This window comes from Rhinatrema bivittatum, chromosome 1 (genome assembly GCF_901001135.1).
Source record: "Rhinatrema bivittatum chromosome 1, aRhiBiv1.1, whole genome shotgun sequence".
NCBI lineage: Eukaryota > Metazoa > Chordata > Amphibia > Gymnophiona > Rhinatrematidae > Rhinatrema > Rhinatrema bivittatum.
Genome location: NC_042615.1, coordinates 110,808,057 through 110,835,914, shown reverse-complemented (window position 1 = coordinate 110,835,914; position 27,858 = coordinate 110,808,057). Strand labels below are relative to the sequence as shown.

Sequence of the window (27,858 nt, the reverse complement as noted above, 5' to 3'; positions counted from 1 at the left end):
CAGAAGACCTGCAAACAATAACAGACAATAAAAAATTTAGGAATAAGTTGAAAACTTGGCTATTCAAAAATGCCTACTGTCTGACAGAAACCCCCAGTTTGCCATGTGTCAGATAACCAAATTATGTCCTGAACTTTACCCCCCTACGCTTAATCCCCTTTAATGTATCTGTCTTTAATGTATCTGTCTTTAATGTATGTCTTTGAAACGCACCCTTAGTCTCTCTGTTTACCTGTTTTCTACCTGTATATATGCCTACCTCTGTATTTCATCATTTATGAGTGTTAAATCTATTCACTGTTATGAACTAGTGACCCTCACATGAAATGACAGTATATAAAACAAACAAATAAATAAATAGATGCTACTATATAGAAATACTAACTCTACTAACTCACGTAAAAATACTTCAAGAAAAAATATCACAGGGAGAGTGGCAATAAATGGCGGTCCACGTTGCCCAGAGCCACCATTGTCTTAAAGGACCACACAGACCCTACAATGCTCTCTTGCCAATATGCCTAAATACCCCTCAAAGGTCAGGCTACATTCCTGCCCACCCAGCTCCTCACCCTGCTGCCTGGAGCGGCAGCTATAAAGAAAAAGGTTTTAAAAATACAATGAAGTGTCATGTGGCAATGCCTCACCCCCTTTCCCAAACCCTTTCCTTTAACCTAAGTCAACCACCCTTCTCCAAATACCCCTCATCTCCTCTAGATTCCCCCTTAATACAGATTCTCTGCAAGTCTAGCAGACCCCTCATCTCTTTTTTCACAGCACAGACTCCCTGGGTAGTCTAGATCATTTCCCCCATCCCCAGACCTCCTTAGGGACTTATGGGTTGCACAGCCCTTTAATTTGACACATGGAGGCATCAGGTTGCACATTAGTGTCCCAATGCCTCCACAAGAAAATACCTTGTGAGGAGGAATAGCCTAGTGATTAGAGCAGTGGGCTATGAATCAAAGAAACTGGGGTCCAAATTCCACTGCTGCTCCTTGTGACCAATGGGCAAGCCATTTTACCCTCATTTGCCTTACGTACAAACTTAGGGGATCATTTATTAAGCATTTTTCCCATAGATACAGAATGTGAGAAAAGCCTTTGTAAATCTGGCCCTTAGACTGTAAGCCCTCTGGGAATGAGGAAATATCTACAATACCTGAATATAATCTGCTTTGAAGCAGCAAAAAGAACAGCATATAAATCAAATAAATAAATAAATAAGCTACAATTCCTAAGCTATAGCTATCATAACACGGTTGGTAGTATTTCTGGCAAACCTCATTAATGAAGTTGCATCAGATTACCTATGAATGAGCTGCTTTGCATGCATTTTAAATTATTATGCATGCCAATGAATGCAAAGCAACTCATCTAAATGGGGGAAGAGGGCAACATTTTAAGCAAATATCATGCATTGTCACTGTAATATGCAATTTTGCAGAATAAACACTGTTTTTTGCACACTAATCGCTTATCAGGGCTTAGTAATATACCCTTAGATTTGAACTAAAAGTATCCAATGATGACAGAAGAACAAGATGTCAGTACAATTTTCGAAGTCATTTAGGTAGGTAGGTAGAGATTTCACATGTAAACTGGCTCTCTGAAAATTGCCCTTACTCAATACGGCAAAAAGTATGCAACATGTAGAACATTACACAGACTTTTATTTGCATGTACGGGAGGTATTCTCAGGGACTTGTTTTGGGTGGGACTGGAAAATAATTCACAGCTTATTTTCCTTAGAAAATGTATCCTCACAAAAAATCAGGTGTCTAAGTCTACGGGTACAGTACTTTGTACCCTCAACAAGTTTCAAAAGAAAATTACATGCATACTTAATCCTAGAAACTTAGTACAAAATCTACAGATAGAAAGTATGATGGAATTTACCCTAAAGCAGTCTGAAAATTGTGGGTCCCCCTGCCATGAGCAAAATTTAATCTTACAATGACCAGCCTGCAACTGGGAACAATAAAGGTTTTTCCTATTCCTGCTTTTTGAAAGGTGTCACATATTCCAAGCAGCAGAAGCATGCTGCCAACCCATCTACTCCTACCTTACATTTCTCAAATACCCTGTGTTTAAATCCTGTTAGAATGAAAGAGTGTAAAATATTGGCATATGCATGGTACCCTCTATAATGGTATTCTATTAGAGTTAATGTAAATAATGGAGAAATTACTTACCTGATAATTTTGTTTTCCTTACTGTAGACAGATGAACTCAGGACCAATGGGTATTGTGCTCTTCTGCTAGCAGATGGGAGACGGAGTCAGATTTCAAAGCTGACGTCACTCTAGATATACCCCTGCAGTAACCATAGCTCTTCAGTATTCTCTTCGAAAAGCCATTGTGAATATATCTTTGCTTAAATAACTTGATTAAACTTGAGTAAAACTTGAACTGGTTCAACTAATTTCCAAAATGGAGACCTCCAGTGCACTCAACCAATTAACGCCGTCACCGGACAAACTGTGAGTGTCTTGAACTAGGGGTAGGCTGCGGCTTACCCGTATTTGCTTAGTCTCGAGGTTTGTTATCCGAGGTTCTCCTTTTCCGGGGCAGCCATAGGCGGGATGCTGAGTCCATCTGTCTACACTAAGGAAAACGAAATTATCAGGTAAGTAATTTTTCCATTTCCTAGCATGTAGCCAGATGGACTCAGGACCAATGGGATGTACAAACGCTACTCCCAGACAGGGCGGGAGGCTGCCCGTGGCCCACTTAATATTGCCCTTGTGAAGGCTGCATCTTCCCGGGCCTGAACATCCAGGCTTTAGAACCTGGAGAAGGTGTGCATGGAGGACTATATCGCGGCCTGACAGATCTCGGCGGGCGACAGCAGCTTGGTTTCTGCCCAAGAGACTGCCTGGGCCCTCATAGAATGAGCCTTAACCTGTAGAGGTAAGGGCTTTCCTGCCTCTATGTAGGCTGCCTTGATTACTTCTTTGATCCAGCGGGCTATGGTTGCCCGTTAGGTCACTTCTCCTTATTTCTTTCCCCTGTGAAGAACGAACAAGTGATCCATTTTGCGCACTGGTTCTGATCTTTCCAGGTATCACACCAGGAGTCTGCCGACATTCAGGTGGCAAAGAAGGCATGAGTCTTCCGAATACTTATGTTCATCCGGAGCTGGTAGCAAGATGGTTTGGTTAAAGTAAAACACTTTCGGAAGGAAGGAGGGGACAGTGAGCAGTTGTATGGTTCCAGGTGTGAACCTAAGGAACGGCTCCCGTCAAGATACAGCCTGTAGTTTGGAGATGCGATGAGCTGAATATATTACCATCTTCAATGTTAAGAGGCATAGTGACAGACCGCATGCTGGTCTGAAGGAAGCCCCAGCTAGGAAGTCTAATACTAGATTGAGATTCCATAGAGGTACCAGCCACTTTAGGGGTGGTCGGAGTTGTTTAACCCCATTCAGAAAGCGGGACAAGTCTGGATGAGTTGAAAGCCAGATACTGTCCACTTCTGCTCTGAAGCGGCTACTTGGACCTTGAGGGAGTTGAGTGACAACCCCTTCTTCATACCATCCTGTAGGAACTCCAGAATCATGGGAATCTTGGCTGTCCACGGGAGAATCCCATGGTCCTCACACCAGGCTTTGAATACTCTCCAGATCCGTATGTATGAGAGGGATGTGGAGAACTTGCACGCACGAAGCAGGGTGTCAATCACGGCCTTTGAGGAACCGCTCTTCTTGAGGAGAGTCCTGTCAAGGGCCAGACCGTAAGAGAGAATCGAGACGGATCTTCGTGGAGAATCGGGCCCTGCCGGAGAAGGTCCCTGTGTGGAGGTAGGCACAGAGGGTTCCCCACAAGGAGTCTTTGCATGTCTGCGTACCATGGTCATCTTGGCCAATCTAGGGCCACTAGTAGAACTAGTCCCCTGTGATGTTCTATCTTGTGGATGACCCTGCCCAGTAGTGAACATGGGGGGAAGGTGCACAATTAAGTCTTCCTCTGGCCAAGTGTAGATGAGTGTATCGATTCCTTGGGATTGTGGCTCTCGTCTGTGGCTGAAAAACCTGAGGACTTGGGCACTGAGATGGGTGGCCAGTAGGTCCATGGCTGGGAGGCCCCAGTGATTTACTATCAGTTGGAAGGCTGTGGTCAACAGCATCCATTCCCCTGGGTTCAGGTTCTCTCTGCTGAGGAAGTCTGCTGAGACGTTATCTTTTCCTGTGATGTGGGAGGCCAAGATCCCTTGTAGGTTTATCTCTGCCCATGCCATGAGAGGGTCCATCTGCAGAGACACCTGCTGGCTCTTAGTTCCTCCCTGTAGGTTGATGTAAGCAACCATTGTCGTGTTGTCCGACATTACTTGAATTGCTTTGCCTCGGAGTCTGTGGCTGAATTGCAGGCATGCTAGTCTGACTGCTTAAGCTTCCAGGCGGTTTATGTTCCATTCCGCCTCTTCCTTGTTCCATTGTCCCTGGGCTGTCAGTTCCTGACAGTGGGCTCTCCACCCTCGCAGGCTCACAACCGTGGTGAGCAAGATCCAGTTTGGTGGGGATAGGCTTAATCCTCTGCTTAGGTGGTCTTCCTGTAGCCACCACTGGAGCTAAGAATGTACCTCTGTTGGTAGTTGGTGAATTGAGTAGTCCTGGAATAGTGGGTTCTATCGTGATAGTAAGGAGTGTTGGAGCAGTCGCATATAGGCTCTTGCCCAAGGGATGACTTTCAGGGTTGAGGACTTGCATTGGTCATCAATCATCATAATTGTTCCATCAGTTTCCTTCTCCTCGGGGGAGGGAGGAAGACTTTGTTTTGTTTGGTGTTGAAACGGGCCCCCAGATACTCTAGCAATTGAGAGGGATGCAGACTGCTCTTGCCCATGTTCACGACCCAACTGAGTTCCTGCAGTAGGCTCTTGACTCTGCTGGTCACATGCAGGCTCTCTTCCAAAGACTTTGCCCTGATTAGCCAATTGTCAAGGTAAGGGTGTACCAAGATCCCTTCTTTCCTCAGTGTTGCCGCCACGACCACCATGATTTTTGTGAAGGTTCTGGGGGCGGTTGCTAGGCCGAAGGGTAGTGCTCAGAACTGGTAATGGTGACCCAGTATTGCAAAGCGCAGGAAGCGCTGGTGATCCTGATGGACTGGGATGTGAAGGTAGGCTTCGGAAAGGTCCAGGGAGGTTAGAAATTCTCCTTGTTGTACTGCCTTTATTACGGAGCGAAGAGTTTCCATGCGGAAGTGTAGAACCCGCAGATGACGGTTGACGTTCTTGAGATCCAAGATGGGCTGGAAAGATCCTTCCTTCTTGGGAACGATAAAATAGATGGAACAGAGCCCCGTATTTTGTTGGGGCATGGGAACCGGAGTTATTGCCTTCAGACTGAGTAGTCTTGTTAGAGTGGTTTCTACTGCCAGTCTCTTGGAATGTGAGTAGCAGGGTGACATCATAAATTTGTCTTGAGGGATGCTGCGGAACTCCAGAGAGTAACCTTCTCGAATGATGTTTAGAACCCATTTGTCCGACGTTATCTCGACCCATCTTTGGTAGAAGAGGGCAAGTCGACCCTCTATATCCTCTTCCTGTGGTTGGGTCAGCACGTTCTCATTGTGGAGCACTGCTGGAGCCTGCCCCTCGGCCCGCTGCCCTCTTGGTCTGTTTGTTATGAAAGGGCTAGGACCTTCCAGAGGGACCAGGTGCCTGGAAATGCGAGTTCTTATAGGGTCTAAAGTGCCACGATCCTCTGCCCTTGATTCTTCTGGGGGAGGGCTGCTGAGATCTTTTACTCCTATCTTCCGTTAGCCAAGGCACTGGGGATTCGCCCCATTTGCTGGCTAACTTCTCCAATTCGCTTCCGAACAAAGGCATTCTTGTGAGATTCACTTTAGATGTCGCATCCGCAGACCAATTCTGAAGCCATAGTTGTCTTCTGGCTGCCACTACCGACGGAACGCCCCGGCTGAGGTGCGCACCAGGTCAGAGCTTGCGTCCGTGAGGAAGGCTGCTGCAGGTTCCATCGTCTCACCTGTATACATTCCAGAGTTATTTGCCTCTCTCGAGAGGAGCAAGCAGGAACGTGCCACCAGTGCACAGCAGGAAGCAATCTGCAGTGTCATTGCTGTTGCGTCAAAGGCCTGCTTAAGGATGGATTCTAATCGTCTGTCCTGAGTTTGCTTCAATGCAGCCCCTCCCTCAATGGGAATCGCTGTTCGCTTTGAGACGGCACAGACCATAGCGTCCACTTTTGGGAAATGCAGGCATCCTTGGTCACTGGTTTTAGAGAGTATAGGGCTTCCAAGGCCTGACCCCCTTTGAAACTGGCCTCCGGGGTATTCCATTCCAGGTCAATCAGTTCCTGGATGGCTTCCATCATTGGAAAGTAGCATGAGGCCTTACGAAGGGACACCAAGATGGGGTTCTTCTTTGGTTCCGCCATAGTGGTGCCAGGAGTACCCAGCATCTTCAGAGTCTGGGAAACAAGGGCTGGTAATTCATCCTTGTGGAAGAAGCGAAGCATGGTTCGGTATGGTTCCATTCCTGGAAGGATTTCTCCTTCTTTCAGGGAGTCACTCTCATCATTTGAGGTGCCTGGGTCCCTGTTAGGGAAGTTCTTGGTTAGGCGAGGCATGTCTCAAGACATTTGAGCTGGGCTGGGAGGATCTTGTGCTTCCAGCAGGGGTTGAGGCTGGGGCCGAGCTGGGGCTGATTGCGCCTGAACGAAGGCCTGCAGCCCTTGGAAAAATTCCAACCAGGAGAAGGTCCCTGGGTCCTTGTTAACCCCAAGGGGAATGGGAGTAGGGGCCCCCGAGGTGCCCTCCTGTGGGGAAGCCATCTCGGAGATGCATAGGTCGAGGAAGCTATCGTCAGTAGTTCCGGAACCATCTTCCGACAGTAAGGGGCCAGGCTTTGGTTCCCCCTGGGCTTCTTCACAATGTTGACACAGGGAGGACTCCAATTCAGGCTGCATGGCTCTTATGTGGCAGGCTGTGCAAAGAGAATGCCTTCTGGCCTTCTTGGGTACCGGTGCCATTGTCTGTATGTGTTTGCGCGCGTGCAGTTGTAAACACGGTTGTGAATGTAGATATGTGCGCAAGGTGCACACAGTTGTGCGCATGGGGTGCACTCAATTATGCGCGTGTCTCAGTTGTGCGCACTGCTGTGTGTATAGCTGTGCGCACGTCTGTATTGGAAGCGCGCAGGTTAGGTGCATCGGTTGTCCAGCCTGCCCCATGCGTACCGCCGGTCGAGAAGGGAAGATGGCGCCGATGACCCCTGCGCTTAAGATAGCGCCCCCGAAGGTCTCCACATTTGTGGACCCTTGCACCGGATCGGGGCCTAGCCCACCCAAGGCTGCTCAACCCGATTAGTGCTCCCTTCTAACCTCGCCGGGGCCGAATTCAGAATGGCAATCCGAGCTCTGGAGACCGGAGACCTGAATTTAAAGATTTTTTCTTACCTGGTCTCGGCGCTTACCGATATTGTGTCGAATGATCTCCAGCTGCGGGGGGAGAGGGAATTACCTTCACCACCACGCTCTTTTCTGCACCCGCTGCCTTTCAGCCACACTGGGGGGCTAAGTCCACGCCGGGAACGGCTACCAGACCAAGGCACACCTCTGAGGGATATCGGAGACCAACCTCAGGAATTCTCGACTGGGGGAGGGACCCTTAACTGTAGGAGAGAGGGGCTCGATCTTCCTTAAGGTAAATTTTGTTTCTTCTTTGCTGTAATTCTTAACACTATTCTAGTGTGTGGGATAGTGTCCGCATCTGCTAGGAGATGGAGAGATACTGAAGAGCTGAGGTTACTGCAGGGGTATATCTAGATTGATGTCAGCTTTGAAATCTGATTCCGTCTCCCATCTGCTAGCAGAAGAGCACAATACTCATTGGTCTTGAATCCATCTGGCTACATGCTAGGAAATTGTTACTAAAAAAAACCTGTTATCAAACATTTAAAGGGCAATTTTCACACTGCCCACAGAAGTGCAAAGTTGTGCAGGTACATTTTACTTTTCCCTTTGAAAATTGTTAAGAAAAAGTACCCACATATCTTTGCACCTGCATTGTTGCCTGGATACTAATTCTGGGTAAAGTTAAATGCATCCTTCTGAAAATTTTAAGATGTGTGTCTACTTGCAAGACCCTCTCTACAACCCCATGCTCAAGAACCCCCCAACTCCTTTCACTGAAGGTCTAATTACAAGCTCGTAAATTTATCTGCACATAGAAATTTTCATAGACTTCATTTCTACAGATAAGACACTGTTTAACCCAAGAAAACTGCTTTCAAAATAGCCCTCTTAATGTGCTCCTTACATGCTTATACTTTTTCTACCAACATCTGCCTTTAATCATTTGTGCATTTTATTGTGTTTCCTTGTTTCCCTCTTGTATAAGTTTCTCTGTTGTTTTCCAGTACCCTTTATCTGTCACGCTTGCCTGCCTTCTTTTTATGCCTTCTTATATCTTCTGTCTTTCATGCCTCTCTCCAAGGCTTATTACCTTCACTCTAGAGATGTGCTCATTATCGATGTCTTATACGTTTTATATAGTGTCTGAGGTCCTGGGACACTGACATAAAATTCATGGCGTTCTGCTCAGTCAGAGATGACAATACTTGACCCTGCTTTCAATGTCTTTTGCACTCATTCTCACATTCACCATCAGTAGCATTTTTTTTGAAAAACAGCTTCAGTCTTTCTGCCCCCTCAGATGCACAGCAATCTGTTGCATACTTCATTCCACCCAATTGACAGCACAGAGGCTAAATTATAAAATATTTTTATATAGAAACTGAACAAGAGTCCGTATCAATAAATTTATCGCAAAGAAAACCTTAGCGGTTGAAAAAAAATTATATCACACTAGCAAAATTATTTTATAGACAATTGATCCCCATATACATTTACACATGCACAGGATTTCCCCCACTAATCTGGCAGATTTATGCAGAGTATTTTAAAATTATTTTTCATCCCATTTTAACACTTTATTGATCTCTCCTGCACCTAGCTGTCCCCAGGGAAAATGCTGGGTGTTTCCTTTTGACCCCAGGACTGGAGACACCCTCTCTGAAACACCTTCAATGCCACTGCTTGACTGGCAGGGACCACCACAATAGTAGCAGCTGTCTTCTTTCCTTCCTTCCTAGGGCTTGGACATGCTGCTTTCATGATGCACCCAAATCCACAGGATGAAGATTTGAACCCAAATTCCCTGCACAGTAATGCCTAAGCTACATGACTGTCAAATAAGGTTTTTAAAGTAATTGTTTTAATTTAATTTTAAAATTGGACAGTCTTCCTACCAATGGGCTCCAACACAATGATAACTGCCTTTCACTCTGAGTATCCTAATATTGATTCAGGGCATACAATAATTTTTTTTTTTTTATTTACTCTTTATTAAATTTTCATAATACTACAAAGCTTTAAATCTTTGCACAGAAATATTCAGAAACAAATATTAAACGATCAATCTGATCATTAACATTAGTAGGAAAAAGAAATGAATATATTATACAGTCCACAAAATATATATTGGGGGGGGGGCGGACGTCAGAAAAGATTTAAATGAAGCCAATCATACACACAGAAAAAAATAACAGAATTTAAAATATAGCTTCCTGTAATTATTTTTCTGTACAGCCTGTCAATGGTAATACCCATTACTTAGATTCAACTTATAACAGCTACTAGTCAAGAACTATATGCAAGTACGAAAAAAACTTCATGGAACTTTGCTCCTTCTCCAACAACAGCGGCAAAACTGCATCAGATTTCCAAGAAGAGTATGGAGGTAAACAGCACAGAGTAGCAGTTACAACCCTAACAGCAGTAATAAAGCAGCATCTAGCTCGCATGCATGAATTAAGAACATAAGAACATAAGAAATTGCCATGCTGGGTCAGACCAAGGGTCCATCAAGCCCAGGGTCCATCAAGCCCAGCATCCTGTTTCCTGAGGCACTCCACTGTTTACCCTTTTCCACTGAGAAAATTGACCATTTATTCCTACTCTCTGTTTCCTGTCTTTTAACCAGTTTGTAATCCATGAAAGGACATCGCCTCCTATCCCATGACTTTTTAGTTTTTGTAGAAGCCTCTCATGAGGGACTTTGTCACACGCCTTCTGAAAATCCAAATACACTACATCTACCGGTTTTCACCTTTATCCACATGTTTATTTAACCCCATCAAAAAATGAAGCAGATTTGTTAGGCAAGACTTCCCTTGGGTAAATCCATGTTGACTGTGTCCCATTAAATCATGTCTTTCTATATGCTCTACGATTTTGATCTTGAGAATAGTTTCCACTATTTTTCCCGGCACTGAAGTCAGGCTCACTGGTCTATAGTTATCCGGATCGCCCCTGGAGCCTTTTTTAAAAATTGGTGTTACATTGGCCACCCTCCAGTCTTCAGGTACAATGGATGATTTTAATGATAGGTTACAAATTTTAATAGATCAGAAATTTCATTTTTGAGTTCCTTCAGAACCCTAGGATGCATACCATCCGGTCCAGGTGATTTGCTACTCTTTAGTTTGTCTATCTGGCCTACCTCATCTTCCAGGTTCACAGTGATTTTGTTCAGTTCGTCTGACTCATCACCCCTGAAAACCATTCTGGAACTGGTATCTTCCCAACATCCTCATTAGTAAACACGGAGGCAAATAATTCATTTAGTCTTTCTGCAATGGCCTTATCTTCCCTAAGAGCCCCTTTAACCCCTCTGTCATCTAATGGTCCAACCGACTCCCTCACAGGTTTCTTGCTTTGGATATATTTTAAAAAGTTTTTATTATGAGTTTTTGCCTCTATGGCCAACTTCATTTCAAATTCTCTCTTCGCCTGTCTTATCAATGTTTTACACTTACCTTAACAATGCTTATGTTTTATCCTATTTTCTTCAGATGGATCCAGTTTTTGAAGGATGTTTTTTTTGGCTAAAATAGCCTCTTTCACCTCACCTTTTAACCATGATGGTAATCGTTTTGCCTTCCTTCCACCTTTCTTAATGTGTGGAATACATATGGACTGCGCATCTAGGATTGTATTTTTAAACAATGTCCAAGCCTGTTGAACACTTTTAACCTTTGCATGGATTGACCATGGTTGCAGTCTGAATTCCAGTGAGGATGGAGAGTCCTTATTTATTTATTTAAAACATATATAGACCGCTTCCCTGGAAGCGGTCTATATATGTTATGGGTAGAAGCCACCCAAAGCAGTAAGGCGGTGAGCAATAAAAAATGCATAGATAACAAAGTTCTGGTCAATGATTTTGCTAGTTTTGGTAGCGGTGTGGATTATTAAAAAACTTGAATGCGGGATTTAGTGTTGGTCTTCTAATAATCATTTAGACAGACGAAATAGCCCAAAAGAGCCCACAGTAGAGATGGTGGAGGCTAGTACTTTAACATGCTTGGGAGTGATATGAAGGGTGGCGGTAGGAAAGGGGTTGCATATTCAGATAAAAGATATGGCAGGTGGGCAATAGGTATTGGATTAAGTACAGGAGTTTATATGCAAATCTATTGAAAGTAGAAGAATAGCAACTGGTTAGAAGGGATTGGCCAATTTGGTCTTTTTTCTGCCAGCATTTATTATGATTACTATGTGCAAGGACATTTTGATTAAAATATTTAATTCTGATCTTAATGATTGCAGAGAAAACTATGACTCTGCATTGTAATTAAATTAACAAATTTATAGAAGAAGAAAAACCCCTTAAGAGCAATAGCACGAAAAGTATCAAAGGAGTGAAACAAAAACAAACATGGAGAGATAAAGTAAATTAATTATTTCATCTCTTACCACTGTCACCAGAAGGTAATGATGCAGTTGTTGACACAACTCCAGAATTTACTTTTCCATTCTCAAATGTGTCATTTTCAGTCTGTTGTAACTGCCAATTCAGGCCAAACAGATGCATGGCTGACAGAAAGAAACAAGTGATATTAGATGATTCCCAGTTCTTAACCAGAACAGATAAAAATATATAGTACAGTGATGTATGTAGCAACACCTTAAGTTGAAAGCGGCAAGGTTTGCTGCAATTACAATTTTCAGGGAGACTAAAGGCAAAGTTAAATGAGAAGAAATGTTAGCTCTATAAAATAAACAAGTGCCTATTTTATTTAAACAATATCCAAGAAAATTAGCAGTTGGGTTTGTCTCTTTTCATTCTACTCCTTTACGTCATCATGTCCTGGTCACCAAATTGATGTTTTCATTTAACTTATATTGACATGTGTTTCTGCCATCTCACTCTCTCTCTCAAAAAAAAAAAATATATATCTATATACATAGATATATTTTTTTATGTATCTACATATGGCTATACTATTCTGCCTTTTAGCACACTAAACAGCATTTAGGTACTCTAGATATTTCCCTATCTCCAGAAGGCTAATGCAATAAGGTATATTCAGCAGAACATATGGTTTTATTCATGGCTATGCACACATTTTGTGCAAGTAAACCTTACTGCCAATGCAGCAAGGAGTTTTAGACACATACAATGTGTGTAAAACTGGGTATCCTGCTTAGCACCCTCATATGGAAATCCCATAAAAATGAGGGCATTATCCCTCAATGCAGAGAAGTGCGCTGGCCTAACCCAGGTTTTTCTTAGTCCTGGAAACTACTTTTAGTCAGAGATGAAGCAACGTTTCTCAATACTGCTGTGCTGGCACTTCATTGCATTACTAGTAAGTCAATGAGCCCTAGAGGATAGGGTGCCTGCATAGGGAGAATGGCCAGAGGAGCAGTGATGGGAGTGAGCGATGAGGAGCTCTGCAGCACAGCCTGCAGTTCCTCTGTCTACACTGAAAGCACTGCTGGAAAACCAGCACTACTCCAGGAAATTCTATATAGACATTGCCTTCCTGCTCAGCAATGACCATGCTCATGCATGGTATGGCCTTCCCCCTGTATCTCATGCCGCCACCTCCTTTCCCTATTGCTCAGCCAGCACCTTCGACAGCTTATACCTACATAGCAGTAACAGGCTCATTCCTCTGCCTGGGCAAGTGATGGCCCCAGTGGTGCCTTGGCCATCTCCTCTAGCATTAGCTTTAAGGAATTCACAGAACAGGGCCATTGCTGTGGTCCACTGACCAGGTAAGGGATTCAAAGAGAAGCAGATCCCACCTGCCTTAGGGATGTTCCCTTGAACCCTCTCCCCTAAGTTAAAATGTGCATTCAGCTTAAAGATTCTTATAATTGGGCATGTAATTGTAAATTCTGTTCTGATAACCCCTTCTCCAAAATTGCTATGGTCTCCTATATCCCCTCTAAACTGAATGACTGATATCTTACCAGGCTTGGCAATAAAGTAGCCTAGGAACTTAAGTGTTCCTGTAGCCTCAAATCTATAGACCACAACAAATCTGTTCTCTCTAATCTACTGATCAGCATTTTACTGCCCTCTTTTTCCTTCAAGAACTCCTCAAGTTTCCTGAAAGAAATCACCACTTTCTTTTGCTGAGGACTTGAATTAGCCATGTTGGAGCCTCTCACCTCTACTGATCCTGGAACTTTGATGCTATCCATCAGTATCAATCCCATACAGCCTTCACTTGCCTCTTCCAAAACTGACAGTGAAGGGGGGATCTACGTCTCCATGTTCAGAATGATATCCAAATCTGGGGGGCCCACTGGCAAACCTTCCCTAGTGAGTAACCCCAAGGATTCTGCCTCAGAGATCATCACAGCAACCCCTGAATGAGTGACAAAAGAATCAATTGGGCCAGTCAGAACAGGGTCTCCAGTGCCTGCAAAGAAGACCCTGGACTTCCAATTATGCTTCACCATAGATGAGCAATCTTGGATCATTTCCCTTTTTGCAATTGTACATTTAAGTAGTGGTTAAAAGCTTCATTTTTTTATGAAGGAGACTGAGGAATAGGGTTTGATTTCCTTTCTTAAGTATCTTGGTGACAGCTTTATGGATGGTTATGGGGTATTTACTGTCAGGATGTGGCAGTATGATATTTTTGTGTTTGTTTCTGTGTTTGCGGTTTTTGTTATTTAGTTATAATTATTATTTTTATTATGAAGGTTCATTTGTACCCTGACTAGAATTGTGGATATAGTGTGAGATATACATTTTTTTAAATAAATAAAATTGATTTTAGAATTATTTTAAATTTCTGCAATTTTTCATATCACAGTACTTTTTATTTTAATAAGCAGAGGTATGATAATCCTCAAAAAAAAAAGATTGTTCTAGAACTTCTTGCATATTCTGAATGTTCAGTACCTGCCACTTCTATTTATACTTATTGCTACCTCTTCATAACATAAATGTTCTCTACACTTAAATGAATCTCTGCTATAAGATTTGATCTCATAAATTTTAAAGAAATCTTAAGAAATCTAAAGATTGTTTTCTCCTTAGTTTGTTGAGCTCAGTTAAAGGTTTTGTGATAAGTTTGGTAATATATTTAACACTGAATTCAAAGGATATTATTGTATAACTAAAAATAATTAAAATTGATAATGTATGGATTAATGTTAAACTTTCTATTAAAAACAGAATAAAAACAAGGGTGTTTAAGTAATGTCAATTTTAAGGTTAAGATGCCCCACCATAAGTTAAATTGTGTTTATTACAGGTTGTGGAAACATTAACGGATGGATTTGCCTTAATTACTGATCAATGATATCATTAAATTCTATCTTTAGTAACTGAAATTATAATCTGACAAACTAGAAAGGGACTAGTACCCTTTTTATCCCACAACAAGTACTAGTAGGAGGAAAAGTAATTGCTTTATTAAAGACTAAAGAATTGCATCTGAGGAAGAAATCTCAGTAGCCCCCAAAATGTGCATCCTTAAAAGCGAATTAGAATGGAGAACATTTACCCAACTATTTTATTGGTTTCCTTTCAAATAATTTTATAATTTGGTACGATTGTAGCTGAGATTTATAATAGATTTGAATAATCTCTAGGAGATAACCAAAGTTTATGACTTTGGTTCTTTTAAGCTTTAAATAACATCGTAGCAAGACAACACGTCTTGATATACAAATAGTGAGCAACAAAGAGCAATAAACTGCTAGGTAGGCACACTGCCAAGTGATCAACAGATAACCTATTTACTGTTGATGTTGGAGACATGTGCTACCTGATGAAATGATTTCAAAAACATCAACCTCCATAGGGGCAAATTAATCTAATGTTGAGATTGCACGCTGAGCTTTGGGTTTTACAGTTAGCAGCTAAAAGCTTGTGTGTCTGTATTTCAATCTCTGGAAGGAGTATAAAAACCTATATGCCACATACTTTTTAAATTTTATGTTAAGCGTGACAGAATGTTATAACAAACGTGCAACAATCTTTAAATCAGACATTTTGGATTATTACCAAATCTGGACTGTAAAATGAAAGCATCTGCATGTAAAGATTGCATGGTGTTACTTGGATTCCTACAGAGCTAAACTGTGATTAAGAACACATATTTTTCCATAAATTAGCTTTTGTTTTGAATATCCTGCTGAGTTCATATACAAGTTGATTGAATGTGTGAGTCAAGATACAGATTATTTTTTACTCCATTAGTATCTGTTATTTCCTTTTTAAACTTCTATTAATTCAGAATCAGATGCTAAAATGTACATTAAATAACATCGGTTATTTAATTTACATTTTTTGAAGTCTTGTATGGAACAGTTAAAAAGCTGTATAGTAAAGATGCCTAACATCTATCAGGTAGCAGAAAAAAGGATCCTAAGGGAAAAATTCAAATTATATGTCATAAGGCATTTCAACTGGAGGATGGGGTGGCAGAAGGAATGTCAACCCAATAGTTACAGGAAGCGGGTGGAGAAATTAACAAAAATCAGCTCAATGGGTAGAAAGTATCCAGGAAGAGCAGCAAACTTTGGAAGAAAAGGTGGAAGGCTATGAGCACAAATGCTCATAGTCTATGGAATAAAATTCCAGATCTGCAAACCCTAAAGGTGGAGGTAGACTTGAATATTGCTGCTATTATGAAAACATGGCTCAGTAAGCCTCATGAATGGGATGCGGCCATGCCAGGATACAAACTTTTTGTCAAAAACAATATAAGGTGAATTTTCAAAAGTTGTGTACATAAAAATAGCACTATCACATGTTAAATTGCATATAAGTGAGTATTTTAAAAACCTCAACATACACGCATAAATCAGGATCTGCGAGTAAATTTACACATGTAAAAAGGGGCTGGCCAGGGCCAACATTTACATGTGTAAGTTGCTTTTCTTATAAGCAATTACGCAAGTAAATGTGGCACCTTACTTAGATATATTTACTCCTGCTCAATATCTAGAGTACGTGATTGTAAACATTGAAATCTTGAAAAAATGACTGGGTGTGGTGGGGGGGGGGGGGGTCTGTGCGAAATCAGGGGACTTCAGGCTGAAGAGCTAGGAGGGTCTTCAGGAATTGCAGATGAATTGGATGAACTGGTAAACTAATTGGTAAAACTGGTGGAAATTTGGTTAGGAAGGCATCCTGAACCCTGAACGGGTTGGTGGAAGGATGTTGAGAAGTTAAGCTGAAACAGGTTGCGTAGCATAGACTGGCCAAAGATGGAATCCTGTCTGCCAGCCTTATCTAAGCAATAATGGGCTGCAAAGGTATGGATAGAACTCCAGGTAGCAGCCTTAAAAATATCAGCAAGCGGCACTGAACGGAGGTGCGCTACTGATGTTGCCATGGCCCTGACCGAGTGTGCATTTACAAGGGCTTGTAGCGGAATGCCTGCTTGCTGGTAGCAAAAAGAAATGCATTCCGCCAACCAGGAGGAGAGGGTCTGCTTTCCCACAGGATTTCCCAATTTGATGGTATCAAAAGAAACAAACAATTGAGTGGATTTCCTGTGGGCCGACGAGCGATCCAGATAGAAAGCTAGAGCACTTTTGCTGTCCAAAGAATGCAGAGCCTGTTCTCCTGGGTTTGAATGGGGCCTGGGAAAAAAGGTAGGTAGGATACTAGATTGGTTAATATGAAATTCTGACACTACCTTCGGCAAAAATTTAGGGTGAGTGCGGAGCACTACCCTGTCATGCAGAATTTTAGTATAAGGCAGGTAGGTAACTAATGCCTGTAATTCACTAACTCTGTGAGCAGACGTGATCGCAAGAAGAAAAACTACCTTCCAGGTGAGATAGTGGAGATCACAGGACTGGAGAGGCTCAAACGAAGGTTTCATGAGCCGTCCCAAAACCACATTAAGGTCCCAAGCAGGGGCAGGAGGGTGCAGTGGAGGTTTTAAATGGAGCAAGCCTCTCATGAAATGTGATACTAAGGGTTGCGTTGAAATGGAGACATTTCCTATACCCTTTTGGTACGCAGACACTGCACTAACATGTACTCTGATAGAGGAAGTTTTTAGGCCTAACTCTGACAGGTGCCAGAGATAGTCTAAGAACCTCGCAGTGGAGCAAGTGAAGGGGTCTATGGACATGGAAGTGCACCAGACCGTAAACCTCTTCCATTTAGAGCGATAAGACCTTCTCGTTGAAGGCTTTCATGAAGCCAGAAGGACTCGGGATACAGACTCTGAAAGGTTAAAAGGTTGGAGTATTAACCTTTCAACATCCAGGCCATAGAGACAGAGCCTGGAGATTGGGGTTACGGAGATACCCTTCGTTCTGAGTGATTAGAAGGGGATCCTTCCCCAGAGGAATGTGCTGGCGTACTGATTGGATTGGAAACCACACATGGTGTGGTCAGTAGGGAGCTATCAGGCTCATTAATCCCTTGTCCTGCCGGAGCTTTGCGAGAGTCTTTGAAATGAGAGCAAGTGGAGGGTACGCATAAAGGAGACCGCTGGCCCAGGAGAGGGCGAAGGCATCTCTTGGTTGCGAGTGGTGAATGCGAATGAGAGAGCAGAAGTTGTCTATTTTGTGGTTGTGGACCGACGCAAAGAGGTCTATGAGAGGGTAACCCCAACATTGGAATATCGTGTCCACTACCAGGGAGTTGAGAGACCCGTCGTGCGCATGGAAAGTGCGAGTCAGCTTGTCCGCCAACACATTGTCCACTCCCGGCAAGTAGGTTGCTTTGAGGCACATCGAGCGGGAAAGGGCCTATGCCCATATCTGTGCAGCTTCCTGACACAGGAGGTAGGAGCCCGTTCCCCCTTGTTTGTTGATGTACCACATTGCAACCTGATTGTCAGTGTGAATCAGGATGGCTTTGTTTGATAGGCAATCCTGAAAGGCCTTGAGGGCATATCTGATTACCCGTAGCTCCAGGAAATTTATCTGGTGTTTGGCTTCCTCTGCAGACCATGTTCCCTAAGTCTGTAGGTCGCCTACATGTGCATCCTCACCCGAGGTTGGATGCATCTGTTGTTAGGGTAATTTGAGGATCTGGAGCCTGAAATGGAAGGCCTTGAATGAGATTGGAGTGGTGTATCCACCAGGCTAGTGACAGATGGAGCTGTTTGGTAACCTGGATAATGCTGGATATTAGCTGACAAACAAGCTTGAATCCACTGGCATCTTAAGGTCCACTGCATCACTTTCATGGCTAGGTGAGCCATTGGAGTGAAATGCACCAAGGACGCCATGTGACCCAACAGTATGAGGAAGTGACGAGCAGTTGAATATACTCGAGTCTGTAGGTGATGTGCCAGAGATGCTATGCTGAAAGCGCGATCCTGGGAGAGGAAGGCTTTCACCTGCTTAGTGTTTAGGTCTGCCCCTATAAAGGATAGGGTTTGGGATGGAACTATCTTGGATTTGGGATAGTTGATTAGAAACCCTAAGGAGATCAGGGTGTTGATAGTGAGACGCAGGAAGGTTAGTGTGCCCTGCTGAGTCGGAGCCCTGATCAACCAATCGTCGAGATAAGGGTAGACATGTACACCCTGATTCCTGAGGAAAGCTGCGACCACCACCAGGCACTTAGTGAATACTCGTGGAGCAGATGCTAGGCCGAATGGCAGTACACGGTACTGGAAATGACGAGGGCCAACCAGGAATCACAGGTACTTGCGATGAGATGGAGTAATTGAGATATGTGTGTGTAAGCGTCTTGGAGATCTAGAGAGCATAGCCAATCTCCTCTTCATAGAAGAGGAAGTAGAGAGCCCAAGGTTACCATTTTGAATTTTTCTCTCCACAAAAATTTGTTTAGGGTGTGAAGGTCCAGTATCGGGCATATGCCATCTGACTTTTTTGGTATTAGAAAATACTGGGAATAAAACTCCTGCCCCCGCTGGGAGAGGGGCACTGATTCTATTGCTCGGGATTTGATGAGGGATAAGACCTCCTGTTCGAGCAAAGGAAGTGGTCAGACGTCCTCCACATCTGCCGAGGTGGGTAATCCGCTGGAACAGTCAGGAAATGTAGGTGGTAACCCTGAGTGACTACTGCTAGTACCCACTGGTCTGTGGTGACTGTATGCCAAGCGCTGTTGAAATGGCAGAGCTGACCGCCGACCAGTTTGAATGGAAGAGGAGGTTGGCTCACACTCTCTAGGAAGGAGTCAAAACCTTGACGCTGGTCCAGGCTGAGAAGCTGGCTGAGACTTCTGAGGCTGAGTCTGCCTGGATTGACCTTTTTGGTAAGGTCTGGAAGAGCATCCTCTGGAAGCTGGAGGATAAAATTTCCTTGGCTTGTAGGCCAGCCTCTTAGATTCACGCTGGAAAGTTCTCTTAGGGGTGGAAGGGAACTCAGATGGCACAGAAGAAAGCTGACTCAGCATTTCATGGTGGTCCTTCAACTGTGCCACAGTCTCTCAGATTTTTTCCCTGAAGAGATTATCGCCCACACAGGGTAGATCTGCTAACCTGTCTTGGACTTCTGATCCTACGTCCAAGGATTTGAGCCAGGCCCATCTTCTTGTACTAATCCCCACTGAAGACACTCTAGAGGCAGTGTCAAAGATATCATATGCAGTGAGGACTTCGTGCTTTCCAGCATCCAGACCTTTCTGAGTATGAAGTTGAGCCTGGAGTTGCTCTGGTAAAGAATCAAGAGAAATCCTGGATCCTCTTAAAAAGGTCTCTGTTATACTGGGTCATGTACACCTGGTAAGAGGCAATGCGAGATATGAGCATTGAGCCATGGAAGACATGCATGCCAAAGGCATCCATGGATTTTTGTTCCTTCCCTGGAGGTATGGAGAAATGAGGTTTGGAATGTCGTGCCTTCTTCTAGGCTGATTCAACAACCACAGAGTAATGATCCAACTGTGATTTTTTGGAACCCAGGAGCTGACTGCACCAGATAGGAGGCATCTGTCTTGCGGTTGACAGGTGGGACAGAACATGGGTGTTCCCTATTTCTCTTCAGGAGATCAATCAGGATTTCATGAAGAGGTATAGACATGATTTCCTTAGGAGCATCTAGAAATTGGAGAACTTCCAACATCTTGTGCCTAGAGTCCTCTTCCATCTGAAGTTGAAAAGGAATGGTTTCAGCCATTTCCTTGATGAAATTAATAAAAGATAGATCTTCTAGTGGACAGCGTCATCTTTCAGCTGGAGGAGAGGGCTATGATGGTAGATCAGCTGTATCCTGGGACGAATCATCAGTCCAAGGATTATAGGGCTGATCTCCAGCACCTAGTGGGTCTCCAGCGGGGAGAAATGGTGCTAATCCTGAAGGACCAGGCATAGGCACCGGTGGCATTGGAGACGGCACCGATGGGGGTACTGACAGCATTGAAAGAGGCATCGATGGAGGCACTGACGGCATCGATGGAGACACTGAAGGGTTCGGTGACATCGATGGATGAGTCAGTGGTAAAATGCCAGACGGTGGAATGGATATCAGTGTTTCCTTATCATCCAATGATAATGGAATCAGTGTGGATGGCACCGGACCCCCCGGAGCTCTCGGTTCCAGCAGTGGAAGGGCACCGATCAATGCATCCAGTCTACCCAGTAGCAGTGCGCTACGGGAATCGGATCGGTAACTGGCTCAGAGACCGGTACTGGCGTCGATGGAGTTTGGAAGCCCTGAAGTGCTCTACTGATGACCTCTTGGATCATACAATCCAATTCCTCGTGGAAGCCTGGGGCGTGGAATCCCGGGCACCGGAGTAGGAGGCAGCACTGGCGTAGACGGAGGGTCCACCGGTGAAGGTGGAATTGCAGATCCCGGCACCACTGAAGGTGGGGAACACCTCGGTGACCCAGTCACAGAAGAGGATGGGGCCTTTTCTGGAAGGGGCTTCTTTTTCGGTGACTCTGTCGACGTTGATGCCGAGGGCTTGCCTGGATCGGCAGACTGAGCCTTCCGATGCCGGTGTCGACGCTTTTCACTATGTTCTCCTCGGTCCTTTTCTTGAGGAGGCAAGGAGGCAGTCGACACCTTTGGAATCGTTGACGCCGATCGAACAGTAGCGGTGTCATGGTGCTGGTGAGAGGTCGATGGCATCGGCTCAGACGACGTCGAAGCTATCAATGGAGTCGGGGTTTTTAACTGAAAGAGAAAGTCAGTTTTCTCTAAACGAGCCTTACGGCGCTTCGGTGTCATTTGGGCACATTTGGTGCAAGTTAGGACATTGTGGTCAGACCCCAGACACATAACACAGACCCCGTGCAGGTCAGTGATGGACATTGTTCGAGTACAGTCAGGGCACTGACAAAAACCCGACTCCATGACTCCAACAAAAATTTAGCCGCGGTTTGGTCGATGGCCGGTAGGCCCCGAAGGGATAACTCAATGGGAATCAACTGCAAGAAGGGTAAAACCTTCCCTTTTGACCATGGAGTATGGATATCGATAGGGGGACCCCTATGGGGTAGAATGATTTGAAAATTTTGAAAGAAGTTCCATGAGGAAAATTCCTGTCAGGAATCTCAAGAGAGCTCCTTAACCCATGTGGCTACAGCTGCACAGAAAAAAGAAGACTGAAGGGGGACCCCTGCTGGAAGCAGTGCTGGGCATGCCCAGTAGGTGCTAGTCAAAGTTCTAGAAACTTTGACAAAAGTGTTCCGTGATTGGGCTCCATCCTGATGATATCACCCATATGTGAGGATTACCATCCTACTTGTCCTGTGAGAATCCCTGCTGCAGAATCTATAAGAATTAGTGAGATGGTGAATACCCTTCAAGGGGCTATGCTCAAACAAATGGTGATGGAACCCATGAGGATAGGAGCACTATTGGATCTGCTACTCACAAATGGAGATAGCATCTCAAATGTCTAGGCAGGTGCCCACCTGGGTACAAGTGATCATCAGATGGTATGGTTGAATATAACAGGCAAGAAGGAGGGAAGTCACACAAAGATCAATATCTTGGATTTCCATAACTCAGACTTTGGTAAAATGGCAATATACCTCAAGAGGGAGCTAGAAGGATGAGAGGAACTGGGTGAAGTGGAGCAACAATAGGCCAAATTAAAAGTGACCAATATTTATGTATAAAAGGAAACAAAAGTAAGAGAAAAAGAAGGTTCTCCACAGTGGTGACTGAGAAAAGATAGGCAAAAAGATCAGCATTCAAAAAGTAAAAAATTCAGAAAGAGGAACACAGGGAAGAATATATGGTGAAGCTGAAGAAACAAGGAAATAAATCAGGATAGCAAAAGCTTGGGTGGAAGAAAAGATCACCAAAGAGGTGAAGTGTGGTGACAAAACATTTTTCAGATATATTAGAGAAAAGAAGAAGACCAGAGGTGGCATAAGATTGAAATGACAAGTAGCAAGATATGGAGAAAGATGAAGAAATAGCATAAATATTAAATAAATACTTCAATTTGGTTTTCACAAAGAAAGACATTGAAGAAGGACCATTTCTGGGTAGCAGGAGTATGGATGACAGTGGAGTTAGATACAACCCCATTTACAGAGGAGAGAGCTTGGGAGGAACTATAAAAAAATGAAAGTGGTCAAAACCATGGGGCTGGAAAAGATATATACCAGAGAGTTCCAAGAAGTGCTTGTGGGTTCACTCAAGGACCTGTTCAATAGATACTTGGAGATGGAAGTGGTGCCACAGGACTGGACAAGGGCAGTTGAGGTGCTGTTCCACAAAAATGGTAGCAAGGAGGAGGCTGTAAAATACGGGCTAGTTAGCCTTACCTCAGTGGTGGAAAAACGAATAGGCAGACTGCTAAAAGAAAGGATAATGAACTATCTGCAATCAAATAAGAACATAACATAAGATTTTCCATACTGGGACAGACCAAAGGTCTATCGAGTCAGCATCCTGTTTCCAACAGTAGTCAAGCTAGGTCACAAGTACCTGGCGCAGGCAGGAACCCAAAGGATAGATAGAGTCCATGTTGTTTATCCTAGGGATAAGCAGAGGCTTTCTGCAGCTTCACCTTAATAATGGTTTATGGAATTTTCCTCCGGGAACTTGTCTAAAGCTTATGCAGTTACATTAACAGCTTTCACTGCATCCTTTAGCAACCAATTCCAGAGTTTAATTATACGTTGAGTAAAAAAAAGATTTTCTCTTAGTTTTAAAAATTCAGATTAGGAACTTCTTGTGTGTCCCCGAGACTTTGTACTTTTTAATCGTTCCACTCTACTTATTCTTTTATAGACTTCTATCATATCTCCCCCTCAACCTTCTCTTCTCCAAATGGTAGAGCCCTAACCTCTTTAGCCTTTCCTCATAGAGGAATTTTCCATCCCTTTTATCATTTTTGTCACTTTTCTTTGTACCTTTTCTAATTCTGCTTTATATTTTTTGAGATATGGTGACCAGAAATGCACACAATACACAAGATGAGGTCATGGAGTGATACAAAGTTATTTTGATATTCTCTCTTTTATTTTCCATTCCTTTCCTAATCATTCCTAACGTTCGATTTGCTTTCTTGGCTGCTGCGGCTATACACTGAACAGAAGATTTCAAAGTATTATCAGTAATGACACCTAAGATTGTTTTCCAAAATGAGGATAGCTATAATTTGGGTTAGTCTTTCCTAACTGCATTATTTTGCACTTGTTCACATTAAATTTCATTTTCCATGTACATGCCCAGTCTCTTAGTTTTGCAAGTTCCTCTTGCAATTTCTGACAATCTTCTTGCGATTTAACAATTTTGAATAATTTTGTGTCATCGACAAATTTGATCACCTCACTCATTGTTTTCATTTCCCAGAGCACTCCACTATTTACTTCTCTCTAATGAGAAAATTTACCATTTAGCCCTATTCTCTGATTTCTATCTTTTAACCAGTTTCCCAATGCATAATAGGAAACTGCCCCTATCCCATGTCTTTGAAATTTCCTAAGAAGTCTCTCAGGAGGGACTTCGTCAAATGCTGTCTTGATATCCAGATATAAATATAAAAAATATAATGCATTTTTTAAAATGGCACCGGTCATCCATTACTCCTAACTAGAAGAGTAGTACACCAGCCCCCTAATCTCCCCCCACCTTCTGAAACTTACCCCGATTCAAAGTGCCCTTCTACAGTGGTATATATAGATAGAGTGTCAGACTGACTCTAGACAGAGGATCTCTCTCTCTCTCCCCTAAATATTTTTTCACCACAATGCACCAAAAAATAGGTGTAGTTATGACCATGTAGGTGATGACAGTTTAAAACAGACAGGAGATTGAGGAGTTGGCAGTTGAGCTTACACACACACACACACACACATATATATATATATTTATATATATATATATATATATATATATATATTTATATATATTTATGTAATATATATATGCTGTGCAGAGGAGAAAGATTACATAAGGTAAACCTGAAATGATAAGAAAGATCAACAAGGTCATAATCCATATAAAGGGACCATCTATCAAAATCACATAAATAAATTAGTTACAATATTGTGTAGCAAAGATCTTTACTAAGAAAGTCCTACCAACCAGGACTCTGGGCCAGAAGAAAAGGAGAAATACAACAAGTTCTGGTTAGAAAAAAACATTGGGGAAAAAATGTTTATCATGTCCTGTAACTGCTCCATGGGTATTGTCTTCACCTGAAGATTTGGCACTATAGCTACCACCATCATTAGCCCTAGTGCTAATATTAAGGGTGGGCACCTTTTAACCCTGCATGATGTACACAGTATGAGCTTCCTTCTGTTCAGACTTGCTGAGATTTGGTCTAGATGTTATACAGCAAGGACACTATGTAAAGATAATCAGTAAGACTTGGTGACAGGATGATATTCTATTCAATATTTTATCTCCCTAAGATTTTCCTTTGCTATATGGAAGAGACTATAGAACATATAATAAACCAAGGATTTTTGTTTTAATACATTCAGTTTAAAGCTGTTAATATTAAACATTTTCCCTATCTACCTCCTAGATTAAACTTGTAGACTCCTCATTGCTAACTCTAGAATCAATGTTATCGTCTAAGACCTATGCATACATTTCTACATCCCCTGTAATAGAACATATTCTCATATATGAACTTTGCTATACTGTGCATTTTTAAGACCTTTCCTCCAAAATTTTAAATCAATCCATAGTCATTAGCATAGTTCCTTAACTCATATTTAAAGTCAAGAGATAGGATGGCTAATAGTTCCACAAAGTGCTATTATATATGTTGACAGTATTTCCCAGGAAATCTCTGGAAGCCTTTATAATTTCCAAATAAACCATCTGGGACAAAGATTTTGCAGTTAATTTTACATATATGGTAGTTCTTATTCTCTGACAGATTCACAGCTATTCACAAACACATATCATATACACGTCCTCTACAGCAGTTCTTCTGATAACCTCCACATCATATAGAACTCACTGGGGACTATGTAATAAAGGTCAATGTGCATATTAAGGGCCTTTTCTGCATATTAATATAGCATGGTATGCATTTCAGATCCAATACGCATGCTAAATCAGGGTCTCATGCCATTAATGAGGGATATGCTAAAAATAGTGCCTACTTGCATGTAAATGAGGGTCCATCATAAGCAAACAAAGCTTTAATGAGCATTTGGTAAATAGTGTGGTATATTGTCTCATGCCTGCTATTTACCATGTGCAATATTGGGTTCTGTATTGGAAGTCATCCCCCATGAAAAGGACCTCAGCTCAGTGTGTGTGGGCAGTCAAAAAAGAAAATAAACTTTAGGAACAAAATAAAAAGGTATGGAGAATAAAAAGGAAAATATCATATTGCATCTGCATGATACCATGGTGTAACTGTACCTCGAGTACTGTGTGCAGTTTTGGTTGCCCCATTTGAAAAAGGACATAACAAAATTAGAAAAGATGCAGAGGATGGTGACAAAAATAAAGGGAATGGACAAGCTTCACTATGATATTAGTTTATGCATGTTAGAGTACTTCAGCATGTTAACAAGACGACTGAGAGGGCATATGATAGTTTATAAAATTATAACTGGGGTAGAGCGGGATAAAATAGATAGTTATTTTCAAATAATACTATAACAGGGGGAAATTTTATAATACTAACTACCACCAGATTTAAAACACATCAAAGTACTTTTTCATTCAATGCACAACTAAGCTGTGAAATCTATTGCCAGAGGATGAGATCAGGGTGACTAGCATAGCAGGGTTTAAAAGAGATATGGACAAGGTCCTGAAGGAAAGGTCCATGAAATGATAGCCAGGTAGACTAGGGGCTATTGCTATCTCTGGGAATGCTGAAGAAGAGCCAGAGCTAACTTGAGATCTGTCAGGTACTTGGACCCGGACTGGCCACTGGGCTTCCTGGACCTTTATCTAATCTATCAGAGCATTTCTTATGTTTCTATGTTCTAATGCCTTCTTCAGATCAGTGATAAATGCTTATCATACATGCCACCCTCACAATAAAGATCAGACCAATATCCTCCCCACAGATGCTAAAGTTCCCCACTTCAATGCTTCAGCAACCTCTCATGCTCAAGATCCTTGTCCCACCTTCAACATTCTCACATGCCTTTATGCTTCAGAAACTGAAGCCCCTTTCCAAGTAAAATCATGAATCCCCACCCAAAGCACAAATGAAGAAACTCTCTCTGAGGCTACCTCATCCCCTCCCAATCCCATCAGAATAACGAAGACCCCTCTGAGGCTGCCAAGTCTCCTTCATTATTCCAGAGGTTCCACCTGTCTTCACCAGTGGGAGGGCTCTGCAGTTCAGCTAACCAGAATAGAAAAGAGGAGACCTCTGGAACAGTAATTGATCATTCTTCCAGGGTTGGTAAGAGTGGGAGTGATCTTGTGTAGGGTCAGGAGAGGGCTCTCATTTTTGCTCGGTTTCTGTAGGGGCTAGAGTCAATTGTTCTGAGTGGAGCTTCCACATTCTTGGATGGATGGGTAGACTGGATGGACCATACTGTCTTTTTCTGCCATCATGTTTCTATGTTTCTAAAGGGGGAATTGGGAGGGTTTAGAGCTAGCCCTGAAAAGGGGGGGGGGTATTAATTTGTTCAGAAGGAAGTAGGATCAGGGCTTTAAATGGGGGGCCCCACGGGTCTGCAATAACAAGGGAATGTTGGGACTTGGAAGGGGGTCTGTACTAGAAGCGGATTGCCAGGCTGATCTCTATTTAGGGGTGTGAGGATGAAATCCCCAAATCTGCCCTTTCACTGTGGGAAAGCTAGTTTAAAGGATTTCATGGCAACTAGAATGGATGGATGCTAAATATTTTTCTGTTATACCCATGCTAATGCCAAGCCCATGCTACTGAGCCTGAAATCAAGCATAATGCTGGTAAAATGTCTGGCTTTAACATGCATACTAAAAAGTTTAAATGCAAGTTTTATTGTGTAGGCCCCACTGTATTTCTCTAGAAATATCCGACTGCCTCCTTTTCCTGTCAATGTAAAACATAGACTAGCGGATTTTAAAAGCACTATGCACACCAGAGCCGGGAGTTTTGAACGTCTTGGGCCGGTGTGCGCCACACTGATTTTAAGAAACGCCCATGTAATACACGTATCTCCTGGGATGCGCACAAATAAAACATTTCTAAA

General features: G+C 42.9%; 1 protein-coding gene across 4 annotated transcripts in view; it reads right to left on the bottom strand.

The window, feature by feature from the left end:
- TENM3 (teneurin transmembrane protein 3) overlaps positions 1-27,858 on the bottom strand; it is a 1,731,308-nt gene that overhangs the window by 379,376 nt on the left and 1,324,074 nt on the right. For all 4 annotated transcript variants that reach the window (XM_029581140.1, XM_029581227.1, XM_029581302.1 and 1 more), the window contains one exon: positions 11,786-11,905. In XM_029581140.1, coding sequence (XP_029437000.1) covers positions 11,786-11,905 — 120 coding nt within the window. The remainder of the gene's footprint in view (positions 1-11,785; positions 11,906-27,858) is intronic.